The following is a 12,958-nucleotide window of genomic DNA, read 5'->3' on the forward strand; positions in this document are numbered from 1 at the left end:
ATCAGAAAAACAGACAATCAAACACTGGCAGCATAAAAATGGGAAGAACAAGCCTCCCCCAAAAAAAACTTACAAAAGACATTTAAAAAATACTAATAGACCTATTTTCAAACACCTTGGACGCAGAAAGCCTGACAGAGAATTTGTAGGTTCAACAGTCCGTGAAGATTTTTAGAAGTCCTCAGAGAAGACAACGTCAAGACCAAAAACAAGTTAAATTTTTGCATGAAAGACATCGGGGAAGTTCTCAAGTCAGAACCCTACACAGCTCTAAAAGAACTCAAAGATCAACTACCTGAAATATTGATTCTATGAAACCTCTTGCTTAAAATACCAGGAGCCTGGGAAGTGGTTGACATGATGTCAGCTTTTCTTAAACTGGTTTTCACCCCAATATTCAGGCCAATACTCCATGAGGAAACTGACAGAAACCATAAAAAGAAAGTTGAGGTAAGTGGACGTCTAGATGGATGCAATGCACCAGAGAAGAATCAACACGGTTTTTACAAAGACAGGTCACGTCTCTTAAATCTACTGGGCTTCCTTGAAGAAATCAGTGAGCATGTAGGCACAGAGAGCAGTGGATATTGGCTATTTGACTTTCAAAAGGTACTTAATAAGTTCTATCACCAAAGTAGCTTCATCTCTTCAGTCCTTCTCCTAAAGCAGCTAATCCAATGAGTTAAAAGACAGTAAAATAAAAAAGTCAAAAAGGCTTCACCTATGAAGTTGCATAGAACTTTGTGCTGGGACCTAAGCTATTTGACACATGCCATGTGTGCACACTGAGAACAATCAGTCAAGTCCTAGCCATCCTGAAAGATTATTGGAAAATCTGGAAAAGGCAAGAAGTCACAGAAATTATCGAAGTATACAACCACTTTGTGTCAAGAACAGATTAAAATGCTGTGTCTGATCAGCCTGCAGTAAAGAGACAGCTGAAAGGAAATACCACCATGTGCCAGCGGCGAACAGGTTATGAACATTCACTGCCTTCTCTAAGGCAAAACCTAGAGGGCATCATCGAGAAACCATCATGTGGCAGAACCAAAACAAAAATGGAAAAACACAATCCATGTCCACAACACAATGAATTATTTAAGGAAGAAAAGTCTCCTGGAGACTATTAAAAGCAAAACAGATGTCCATCACAAGAAGTTCCTCCAGAAATTCTTGCAGCCTCTAATACGTTTCCTAGAAGGTGTTGATCTTTGGTTGCCTTATTCTCAGACGTTTTGCTGAGCATTTGTTGCTGGTCACTATCAGAGACAGGACACTGGGTTAAATGGGTCTGGTACAGCAATTCCATATTCTTAGGATTAAAAAAGGCTACCAAAAAACCCCACCAGTTTTTACTTGTAAATGATAAGCAGTACAGAAACTGGAAGAAGTATGGACCCACAGAACACGTCACTTCAAAAACAAAGAATCACTAAAAAAAGTCCCAAACCAAAATGCAAACTCTTTCTAGTTACCAGTTATGTAATTCAGTGCATGGTCACTAAGTTGCAAGATCTACTCTCTCAGATTCACACAGGTTTAGTATTTCATAGGTACAAATGCACATTCTATCATACTTAAATGTCAGGTTGCATATTAGGAAATTTTGCTAATATAGGTGAGGTGTTTGTTTTTTTTCCTTAATGTAAACAGTGAATGACTACATCAAAGCTAATTAGCCATCATTTATAACATTCAAATATGCTTTTTCCATGGAAAGTTGCTCTTTCAATTTATATATACCAATTCATTACCTTGAATTTTTAAGACTAAAAAACTCCAACGGAAAGAGCTTTCAAACACCTAAATAATTTTCAGGGTCAGATACCTGTATTTTATTGTTTAGAGACATCACTTCATCCATACAATATGAAAAATCAGAGAAGTCAAATTCATCCCTTGATTTGAAGTGGTGTTATGCTAGAAATTAGTCTGGCTATGTATCTGAGACACATGGGTTGCACCCAAAAAGCATTCCAGGTTCCAGATCACAGGTAGAAGAGAAAAACAGATGAAAAACCTTGTCTATGGGGAACAACTTTTAACCATCCTACTCTTGTCAATATGATTCTAATCGAATTATTCAGCCCACCCCTACAATTTCCATAGAGAGATGGCTCATTTCAGAGATGTTCAATGACATCAAGTGTAATTATAAAAGTTTTCCTTCATAAATATCAGAAATTTAGAATTGAAATGGTTTAGGCTTTAAAGAGTCAGCAAACAGTGCTTAAAACTACTTTCCCCAAAGAAGAACACAGAAAAAGTGCAGTTATATGACATCAGTTAAGTCAGTTTTAAAGTTTCCCTTCCAGAATCTACAGTGATATTTACAGTAATGCTGCAGTGTGGCATAAACTCATTTAAAACATATACATTCAAAGAATCATAGGAAATCTAGGTTGGAAGGGACTTCTGGAGATTATCTGGTCACACTCAGGAACACTGAAAAGTCAGGGAAGGAATATATCACAGTATAAGAAAGTCTTAAGCAGGGAAAAGGAGCTAGAGCCTGCCGAAAATTTGCAAAAAAGCCCAAGTTCTAGATAATATTTAATTCCTCAGGCTTCCAAGAACCACAGCTTTTTCAAATCACCACATCACTAACATCTACAAAAGATACTGGAATTCCAGGAGTTGTTCCATACCAATGGCCATGGAATATGCACAGATCATCGCAGCTAAACTGAGGAAGTGTGGTCTGGATGATCGGGTAGTGAGGTGGATTGTGAACTGGCTGAAGGAAAGAAGCCAGAGAGTGGTGGTCAATGGGACAGAGTCCAGTTGGAGGTCTGTGTCTAGCGGAGTCCCTCAAGGGTCGGTACTGGGACCAGTTCTATTCAATATATTCATTAATGACTTGGATGAGGGAATAGAGTGCACTGTGAGCAAGTTCGCTGATGACACAAAACTGGGAGGAGTGGCTGACACAACGGAAGGCTGCACAGCCATTCAGAGAGACCTGGACAGGCTGGAGAGTTGGGCGGGGAGAAACTTAATGAAATATAACAAGGGCAAGTGTAGAGTCCTGCATCTGGGCAAGAACAACCCCATGTACCAGTACAAGTTGGGGGCAGACCTGTTGGATAGCAGTGTAGGGGAAAGGGACCTGAGGGTCCTAGTGGACAACAGGATGACCATGAGCCAGCAGTGTGCCCTTGTGGCCAAGAAGGCCAATGGCATCCTCGGGTGTATTAGAAGGGGTGTGGTTAGCAGGTCAAGAGAGGTTCTCCTCCCCCTCTACTCTGCCCTGGTGAGGCCGCATCTGGAATATTGTGTCCAGTTCTGGGCCCCTCAGTTCAAGGACAGGGAACTGCTAGAGAGAGTCCAGTGCAGAGCCACGAAGATGATTAAGGGAGTGGAACATCTCCCTTATGAGGAGAGGCTGAGGGAGCTGGGTCTCTTTATCTTAGAGAAGAGGAGACTGAGGGGTGACCTCATGAATGTTTATAAATATGTAAAGGGCAAGTGTCATGAGGATGGAGCCAGGCTCTTCTCAGTGACATCCCTTGACAGGACAAGGGGCAATGGGTGCAAGCTGGAACACAGGAGGTTCCACACAAATATGAGGAAAAACTTCTTTACAGTGAGGGTGACCGAACACCGGAACAGGCTGCCCAGAGAGGTTGTGGAGTCTCCTTCTCTGGAGACATTCAAAACCTGCCTGGATGCGTTCCTGTGTGATATGGTCTAGGCAATCCTGCTCCGGCAGGGGGATTGGACTAGATGATCTTTCGAGGTCCCTTCCAATCCCTAACATTCTGTGATTCTGTGATTCTGTGATCATACTAAATCTGGCACAGAAAGAAAGAAAAAACAATAACATAGAAGTAACAAGACCATGAGAGCAGAAAATGCTGTGCAAGGCAGAGCTAAAACCAAGAAACCCACAGTTAATGCCTAGACACAGGTCCATTTTTCACTCTGGATTCCTGTCCTGCTGAGTGACAGCATAGCTGCAATATTATTTAACACATTCTGTATTATGTTTCCACTACTATTTTCTTGCTATATAGATGTCTACATAATCAGCTTTCAATTGGTTACATTCCCTGAGAGACTGAGAAAACACCTGATTTTCATTAAGAACTATTTGAAAGATATCACATATAAAAACAATTACTTAAAATTATGCGTGAGCTCCAGTAACATCCAATGGCCCCCCAGTATAAAGCTCCCATTATGTCTGATTTTGACTATACAGACAGAACAGCATAGATCCACTTTCAAATAATTTACAACTTAAACAGGGCAGGTTGAAACCTAACATACACTAAGTGACATGGAACTCCATACCATGCATAGCGTGCTTCGGACCAGAGAGAAGTTTCACCAAGGCCCAGAAGGCATCTTCTTCATTCATGTACATCAGGAGTAAAGCTGTGATCTGGCTCATTCCCTGACAGTATCCAACTTCCTGAAAACCAGACAGTGAAAATATTAAAAAGTTGAAAACAAAAGCTTCAGAACCATGAGCTGATCGTTTTCCCTTGAGCTAGGGGAGGAAAGAGGATGCCTGTTCTGATGGCATAAGTTCCCTAATTATAGCACCAAACACACTTAATATTTAAACATCTAAAATATTGATAGATAGAAGGGATGATACACAACCCTCCAACTGAAAAGTAAAATGGAAGTCTTGATTGTTCATTTTAACTCTCTACTGATGCACGAAATCCTTGTCAGTAATAATAATTTCAATCGTATCATCTTATTCTCCAAATGGATGTGTTTTCCATTTAGTTGTAATTTGGGGGTGTTTTTGGGGGAGGGGATCTTTTTTGTTTTGCTTTACAGTCAGGGCACCCTCTGATAAACACAGGACTTTTCAAGAGTGACCTGTAACTATAAACATGCTCAAGTTCAGCAGCCCATAGCAAGCAGATGTAATAAACACAAAGAAAAAAATTTTATTGTTCCAAAACTGAACTTGAGTGTTTCCCCTGCTATTAATTTTGACTTTTATGGCAGGAACCAACTGTCACTATCATTTAGGTACTCAGATAACCCCACTGATAAAGTATTTGTAAGGAGAATGACTTAATTGTTGAATAAGTTTTTTCAGGTTTACAAGTTCTTAGCAGAACTTTGCTCTAGAGAGAAAACCAAAGCATAAGAACTGCTACACATTAAGAGGAAAAATGCAACAACATAAGTGCAAAATAAAAACCTCACTGCAGTATTCCCATCATTACACTTTAACAGTTGATTTTAAAGAATATTTTTCATGTAACTTGAAGATATCAGTCCAATGCTCTATAGGAGATATATAAAGGTCCTTCCAGGGTTTTATTTCTCAGTGTGTCAAGGCTGCTTACAATGAAAAGCTTAAGACAACACAACAAGTGAACAACAACAAATTCCAGCAGTGTAAGTTCTTTTATGGGCCAAAAATTGCAAGGAGACAGAAAGGGAAACAGGATAGATCGTTTCATTTTTTAAAGTTCTAGGAAATGGAACCTAAGTGGCATTTAATTAGAGTAACTGCTTAATTTCACTTTCTTCTTCTTAACTTTACATATTTTTCCACTGAATTCTAGAGAGCTGCTGATGGACATAAAAGGAAAGACGTACAAAAATTATCAAAGTGGGCACAATGAATGAGGGGATAGTGCATGAAAAACAGTTAAATGTGGACATAATAGCATTTCTGTTTCTTCTGGTTTATGCATGCAGCCAAAAGACATTACAAAATACATAAGTTTCTAACCCTTCCGATATAGTCTGGAAACCCCACTCTAAGAAATCCTCATCCAGGCAGGACTGCAGCCAAGACCGAGGGCTTAAGTAAAGAAGATGCAACCTTTAAAACCATTTTCCATTTATTAGAACCCTCCAGGTTATGAAACATGCCTGTTTACTCTAACATGTATCTTTCTGCAGTGTGTTTTCTTCCCATCATTCAAATGAATGGGAGGCATATAATATAATGGGGGGGAAATTATCAGTAGTATAAAACTCCAAGACAGCACAAATTTATTATTCTTATTAGACACAATACTTAGTTTTGGTGGAACTGTATGCACAGATCAGTCTGTCCAATAAGATACTCATAATCAAGATGCTTTGTTTGATTTTAACTCCAGCTCAAAACATAACAACAAATAATTTATTTCTATATACTTCCAAAGGACTCTGAAACGTTTGTTGTGGGGTTTTTTTTGAGAGAAAGAAGATACAGAATCGCAAGTTATTATCTCATGGCAAGTTCAGAAAAACCATCTTAAGTGTGAAGATACGCAACTTACCGTATTATATATGGAATATGCAGCTAAAACATGGAATAAAGATTGTTGCCTGGAGAAATAAGAGTAGAAAAGGAAAGTACTATAATATTTTCTTTTGTAAAAACAGAAAAACATAAAAGCAGTGACCTATGTTTTGGAAACCCATTTCCCCAATTTAACTTGTCTAGCACTAAAGACCAGGACAACCCACACTTTACAATGATATGTGCTTCTCATTTCAAATCGACATTATATTTAGCTCTTTTCTGATGTCTCACATGTTGAAAGGTTTCAAAAAATACCTATAATACTTCGAGAAGTCAGTGGTGTCAGATCATCATTTTTACAGATAAGTAAAGTGAAACATAGGATGGGCTACATTTCAACCACTGATTTATTCTGAATGCCAAATTTTAAACACCCCAGACCAATTTCTGTGCTTGCAGAACACTAACAGCTGTTCCTCAGTTCAAACAGAGATGTAGAAGAGTTGAAATACACAAAGCAGCCACAAAGGTGTCTTAATCTTGGCACCCAAATTAAAGGCTGCTTTAGTGATTGCTACTGTTAAACTGAAGAAAAACAACATGAACTCTGACTTGCCATCCTGTGCTCAGTCCTTCAGAGTGTACTGATCTCTGTGTACTTTGGAGTTAGAATTACAAAAGGCTTTGTATAGGTCCTTTGCTTTCTGTAGAAACAGTCTTAACTTGTGAAAGTAGAAAGACCAAAAAAAAAAACCCAACCAAACCCCAAACCAAACCAAAACTCTGCTCTTCTCCAATTGGGATATCAAAGTAATGGTGGCGAGCTCTCGAAATGGATTTTTAAACTCACATCTCCTTTTTGTGATTTGCTGGGGAGAGAATTTGGAAATCCGAATGCCTACTTTCATCTACAACTAAAACTGCTAAAATTTAACTGCTCAGTTTTGCATACTGTGCTTTTTCTGTCCAGTGAAATTCCCTCTGCCTGTCACTAATCAAATGTACAGAAAGAGATATTAGCAGGTTAAAAAAAGACAGCATAAGCAAAATGCTGCATATTTTCTGTTGGGAAGAGGATGCATACTTGGAGAGCTTTGCCAGAACACCTAGATTATGGCATTTTTGTTTGCCCTCTTGCAGAACTGAAGCTTAGCCATTCTGCAGTAACCAAAGTAAAGTGTAGCCTAAAGTACTAGGTATTAAGCTGGAGTCTTATTTTACAAGGACAAACTAAAAGATCCCAAATGTACACAGGAACCTTCTATATCTTCAGTTGACCATACAAAACTGAACAGAACAGCTCAATCTCATTCACAGTAAGATACATAAAATAATGGTAATTTTAGTGCTATTTACACTAGATGATACCACTAAAGACCTGTAAAAGAATGAACCTTCAAAGCCATACAGTCTACTTAAAAGTCAAACAAGCCATTGATTTACCCAGGGGACTTTATTTCATTGCTATGTGAAATGATTTCTGAATTTTTCATCGAGGCATCACTGGAAATGCATAATATATGTACAGTAATTCCAAGCTCTATTCCAAGTGTGAAATTGCTTTATGCAGCCAAAGGCTTTCCTGTGGACTCTGAGGGCATGCTTACAACACAGCTACAGGGACTGGAGCTGGCTCTGCTTGTGTTAACCCCAGACTGATGGGGTAGCAAGCTTCTGCCAACACCTACAATGTGTGCATAAAAACTAACTGAGGCCCGGAAGCAACACAGCCATTTTTGCATGGCACCGTGTCAGTGCTGCCAAGAGGCAAGGCACGTCAGCTCAAGCACAGACAGCACGGCACAAATGTAGCTCAACTACAGCGGCTGCACAGAATAGCTCCCAGCTTGGGAATTTCTGCTTTGTACTCCGTCCTGTGTTGCAGCCATCAGAGAAACTCCCCATATTTAGAATTTGTCCACAAAATACCTAGAATAATAATATAAGAAAATGTTTATTATCACATTAAAGTCCGCAGCTCTGAATATTGCTTTTTGAAAATAGCAGACAACCATAGAATCTGCCTTGAAAAGGAGATTAAAAACTGAACTAATACAGTAACAGGAGGGAAAAAATGGTGCTGATGCTGCAAGCTAGCAACAATACTGATGTTTGTGCTGCCACTTATTTCACTACTAAGCATTTTTAAAGATGACAGCTGCCTAATATTCCTCATCCAATGACAGTAAAAAAAAAACCAACATTTTTAAGAAATCCAAAAGTATTAAGGCCTACATTTGTAAATAATTAAATGCTCACATATAAAATACTGGTTTATTTGGTTCTGAATTAGATACTAGAAGAGGAACATAAAATCCAAAGGAAGGCTAAAATCTCTGGGAAGATAACAGTTACTAGAAGTGCAAAAAGTTATTTTGTTTTTGAAAATACAGTTAAATAAAATCACTGCATAATAAAACTTAATTAATTTATTAGCTTGGAATTCCCATGCTTTTGTATTTACAATTTCTGAGACTCTTTTTATTAAATATGAAACAAGATGAGAACAATTTAGAAATAGTTTTCTTTGAAATGCTACTGACCACCTCATAGTGAGGGAAACCTAGTTGCTTGGAGGTGACGGTCTGGTTTTGCAGTAGTAACAGGAATTACATCATTGCACATAGACAATCCTGCTTTGAAAGGTTGGAGCTTACATTCAATATTCTTGTGCAGGTCAAAAAGGCTTGAGGCAGATCAGAAGCCAGTTTTAAGACAAACAAAACCTTTTAATTTACTTACTTAATACCGTATCTGTCTCGAAACATGATATGATCTCTATATGTTCGATTTACATCAAGATCAATTTGTCTAATATCTGGCGAAGACCCTCGTGCTTGATACTTCAATTTCTAGGAAAAGAACAGAAATTAAGTTTAAAATTGTGAACTCTAAAATAGCTGAAACCTGCCTGTCTGTACACCTATACCTATATTTGCCATCATCTCGTGATTTAAAACATTTAATATAGAATAGCAACTCAGAAGATAACAATTTAACTTCCAAAATACACATATACATATATGAATTCTAGAGTCAGATACATTCACACAGTATAGACGTAAAAAGACAAATCTCAACACACACATTTTTGTGACACGCTATTCACTACCCATATTCAAGGCTGTTTCAGCATTTCAAATTTCCAATTGCCATTCCTCAGGTAGGCACATCACTGGAGGCAGACAAAGTTAATTTTACTACTCAGGAACAAGAAACTAAGATACAAGTGCTCCAGATTGGACTTTTAGCAAATGATTTAGTGTGGTTTTCACACTTTTCCTGTCTTTTTCTCTAAGCATAAATAATAGCTACATAGCTGCCAGTTATTATCTAAGGATAGATAACAGACATTTTTCTACTCACTTCCTCTGTCTTTCTGTTCTAATCTAATTTAGTTGTGGAATACCTCTACTTTAGCACTTGCTTTAACATTTTATAATTAAATCCAATTTTGCAATAGAATACTTAGGAAGCCTGCACAGGTTAGATTGCCACCTCATTTTTCACGCTTACAATAATTTCCTCTTGACATTCATTCACTCATTCTCACTTCTGTCCCTAAAGGTTGAGTTTACAAGACATTTCTATCTGGATTCAACATGGTATTTTTAAAACATTACATCTGAGTAAGCATTATTAAAGAAGACCACAGACAGTCAAGAGGCAGAACTCTACAGGTTCTGGTTGCAAGAAAACAAATAGGTTTAAAGACAAAAATAAGAAAAACAAAGAGATCAAACAGGGAATAGTAACATCCATTCAGTCTGTTGAATACAACCAGAAGCTTCAGGCACATTGGGAATCACCTGTAAGTCATTGAACCAACCGGTAGCAGTCATTACCCAGCACAACACTAACCATAATCTCTGCTTCATGCACCTTTCAGTATAATTTAAAGTACTAACATCCAGAATGATTTGTCCCCCAGACAAACAGAAAAGAAGGGAAGAGAAAATTTGTATTTTTAAGGTGGCATGAAGACCCAGAGCCTATGATTTGTTGGAATACAGGAAAAGAAGCACCCTGAGTCCTTGCCATTATGGGACCCTCTAGCATGAGTGAAAAGAAAGGGCGCCTACAGTTTGAGAAATGGAAAGAACAGAAGATTAAGAACTGGTAATTGCCCTGCACAGAGAACTGAAGGAAGCTGTTTGGCCTACGGCAAAAGTGCATATTTTCCTTCTAATTTTTAAGGTGTGCAATTTGTAAGTGATACTTGTAATGAGGAGTGTTAATATCACTTCAGGAAATGGGAAAAATGGAAAGCAGTACTGCATTATTCAGCATGAACTCTGTTTTATCCCTTTTGGATCTGCCACTAGTATTACTTATGAAGTTAAATAAAATATAATAGTCAGAAAGAGCAGCCTGTCAGACTAAAGAGCCATAAATAATTTAAGGGGAAGATCACAGAGACCAAACTTTAGATAACATCAATGTCAACATCGATCTTCTTTCATGACCTTACAAGATTCCTTGTCTACTCAGACCCAAAGTCTTGGCTCTGAAAAACTGCTATTAGAAAATGCCAAAATCAAACCATTTCCTTGAAACTCTTGACGTTATTTCTTTAAAAGGCAGCGAACATTTAAATTCCTGCAGGGAAAAATTCAAACACTCTACAATACTAAATTGCCTTTCCCTTAGCTAAACTCTCCCTGTAATCCTTTAGCAGAGAGAGAGAGGAAAAGACAGAATTTTAAAGGATTCAATTCCCCTTCTGCCTAACTTACTAGCCTGCACATGCACCTTACTCTCCACTCTTGGGTCTGAAGTTTAGCTCTGATGGCCATCAGCTCTATTCACACCCACAGAAAAAGTAGAGTTAGTAGGGAAAAATTTAGAGGAACGTAACCACAGTAACTCAGAGGTTGCTTTAACTGCTGCTTAGGGTGAGGATAGGGGCTGGGGGCAGGGAGCAAGACATAGGTATTTTCTTTATATTCTAAGCAGAAGATATACTCAAGCGGTCGATTTACGCCTGTAGAATTTTGTGGGGTTAACATTCTGTCATCAGGTGCACCTCCGAGAATACAATCAAGTAACCAGACAGTGCTTTGTAAGGGATATCTAAGCTTCACTTGGAGATGAGATGGCAGAAAGATAGCCAGCTTGTTCTGGCTTTTACAAGGTTAAGGCACCAACCTCCATCCCCTCCAGAACACCAGAATTCCTCTTACTGATACTCAGCTAACAAGGTGCTTCCAAACAGACATTTCTCAAAGAGCTGTATTTTCTGTCTTCTTACTGGGACAGGGGGTTTGTTTTGTTTTGTTTTGCTTTGCTTTTAGAAAGGCTTTTGGAAGGATTTGAGGATGGGAAAAGAAATGGAAAGAAGATCAAATTAATTACATGAATTACAGAACCAAAAAACAGGCTGGAAGAGTGCTTTTCAATACATAGCCTTTTACCGAGCTAAAACAAGCAGTAGAGTTCAACGCAATTTCTAATTCTTTTTTTTTTTTAAACATTGCATTACAACAAAAGCTTAATAAAGCCTGTAATCTTAGTATCTGAAATTTTTTAATTAATATTAAGTTGAAATGCTACAAACTCACATTATAAAAGTCTTTCATTTCTTCTTTCATTTTAGGGATGTCCAGTAGTAAAGACCAGACTTGTCCCCTGAACTGCAGTGGGATTCCTTTATAAATTCTCCTATGAAACTGTAAAAAGAAAAGAGAATATAAATGCAGTACAATGTATGATGTTTTGAACAAAAGGAACAATGACACACAACATGCTAACAAGAAAAAGACAATTGTATCAATTGTCCTACCAAAGGGACAACCTGCTGGGGACAAAGTGTTCCAGTGTCTTTTGAGGGACTGAAAGGGTCCACTGACACCATCTGGGACCTCTCTTGATGGAATCCACAGAGACACAGGGAACAAAATGGACACACAGGCCAAAGCATCACTTTGTGCAGGTGATGCTTACAAGCCAGGACTTTAGCATGTAGGAAGGCCTATCAAAATCGTATCGTCTCTGCTGGGAAGCACTTATTCTACAAATATTGGAAAGACTACTCCAAATTTGGTAATTTAGATCAAAAAAATCAGATTCTTAGCAACACAATATTTCAGGGCAAGCCACAAATAACTCACTATAATTAACAAACTATAAATGGGAATGGTGAAAGGCAATCAGCAATATCACAAAGCTTTAAAGATTACTAGTAAAAAAAGAAAAAGCATAACTAATTTTTGAATTCTTGTAAAACTGCAACAGTGTGCTGAAATGTACCTATGCATACCAAACATGTGAGATCACCAAAAAATACCCAGGATGTCCCATTTCTAAAGCTACCAGATTTCAGATCATATTTCTAAACCAATAATCAGTTTTCTAAATGCATATTAAAACATTTGCACAAAAATAACATATAAAAGATATTCTAGCTATGGTTTCTAAGAATACAGAACAACCTACCAACACTGCATGCAATTCTTAGCTGTGAAATAGAAAATTGAATTCCCCATTCCTGACACATTCTGTTCTGACACATAAAGCTTGTATTAGAAGTGGGTCAGAAGGAGATAACTCAGGACCTGGGAGTAACTATAGAGTAGTTACATAAACTATCAGTCTTGCTTCTGACCTGTCACTGCTCTTGCGCTCATTCAGTGGTTTGGTTCTTAGTGGGCTTATTTGAAAAAATCAGGAGCACTGACAACTATCTTCCTCTGTTCTCTTCTGATTCGCATCTCTTCGTGCTACAGCATTTAGGAGCACAAAGAA

The 12,958-nt window shown here is 38.1% G+C and overlaps 1 protein-coding gene across 1 annotated transcript in view; it reads right to left on the reverse strand.

The window, feature by feature from the left end:
• Positions 1 to 12,958, reverse strand: part of USP6NL (USP6 N-terminal like) — a 132,045-nt gene that overhangs the window by 18,147 nt on the left and 100,940 nt on the right. The window contains exons 7-10 of the mRNA XM_068401001.1: positions 11,776 to 11,883; positions 8,957 to 9,066; positions 6,249 to 6,297; positions 4,297 to 4,417 (exon numbers count right to left, since the gene is read on the reverse strand). Coding sequence (XP_068257102.1) covers positions 4,297 to 4,417; positions 6,249 to 6,297; positions 8,957 to 9,066; positions 11,776 to 11,883 — 388 coding nt within the window. The remainder of the gene's footprint in view (positions 1 to 4,296; positions 4,418 to 6,248; positions 6,298 to 8,956; positions 9,067 to 11,775; positions 11,884 to 12,958) is intronic.

Source organism: Nyctibius grandis, chromosome 5 (assembly GCF_013368605.1).
Source record: "Nyctibius grandis isolate bNycGra1 chromosome 5, bNycGra1.pri, whole genome shotgun sequence".
NCBI lineage: Eukaryota > Metazoa > Chordata > Aves > Nyctibiiformes > Nyctibiidae > Nyctibius > Nyctibius grandis.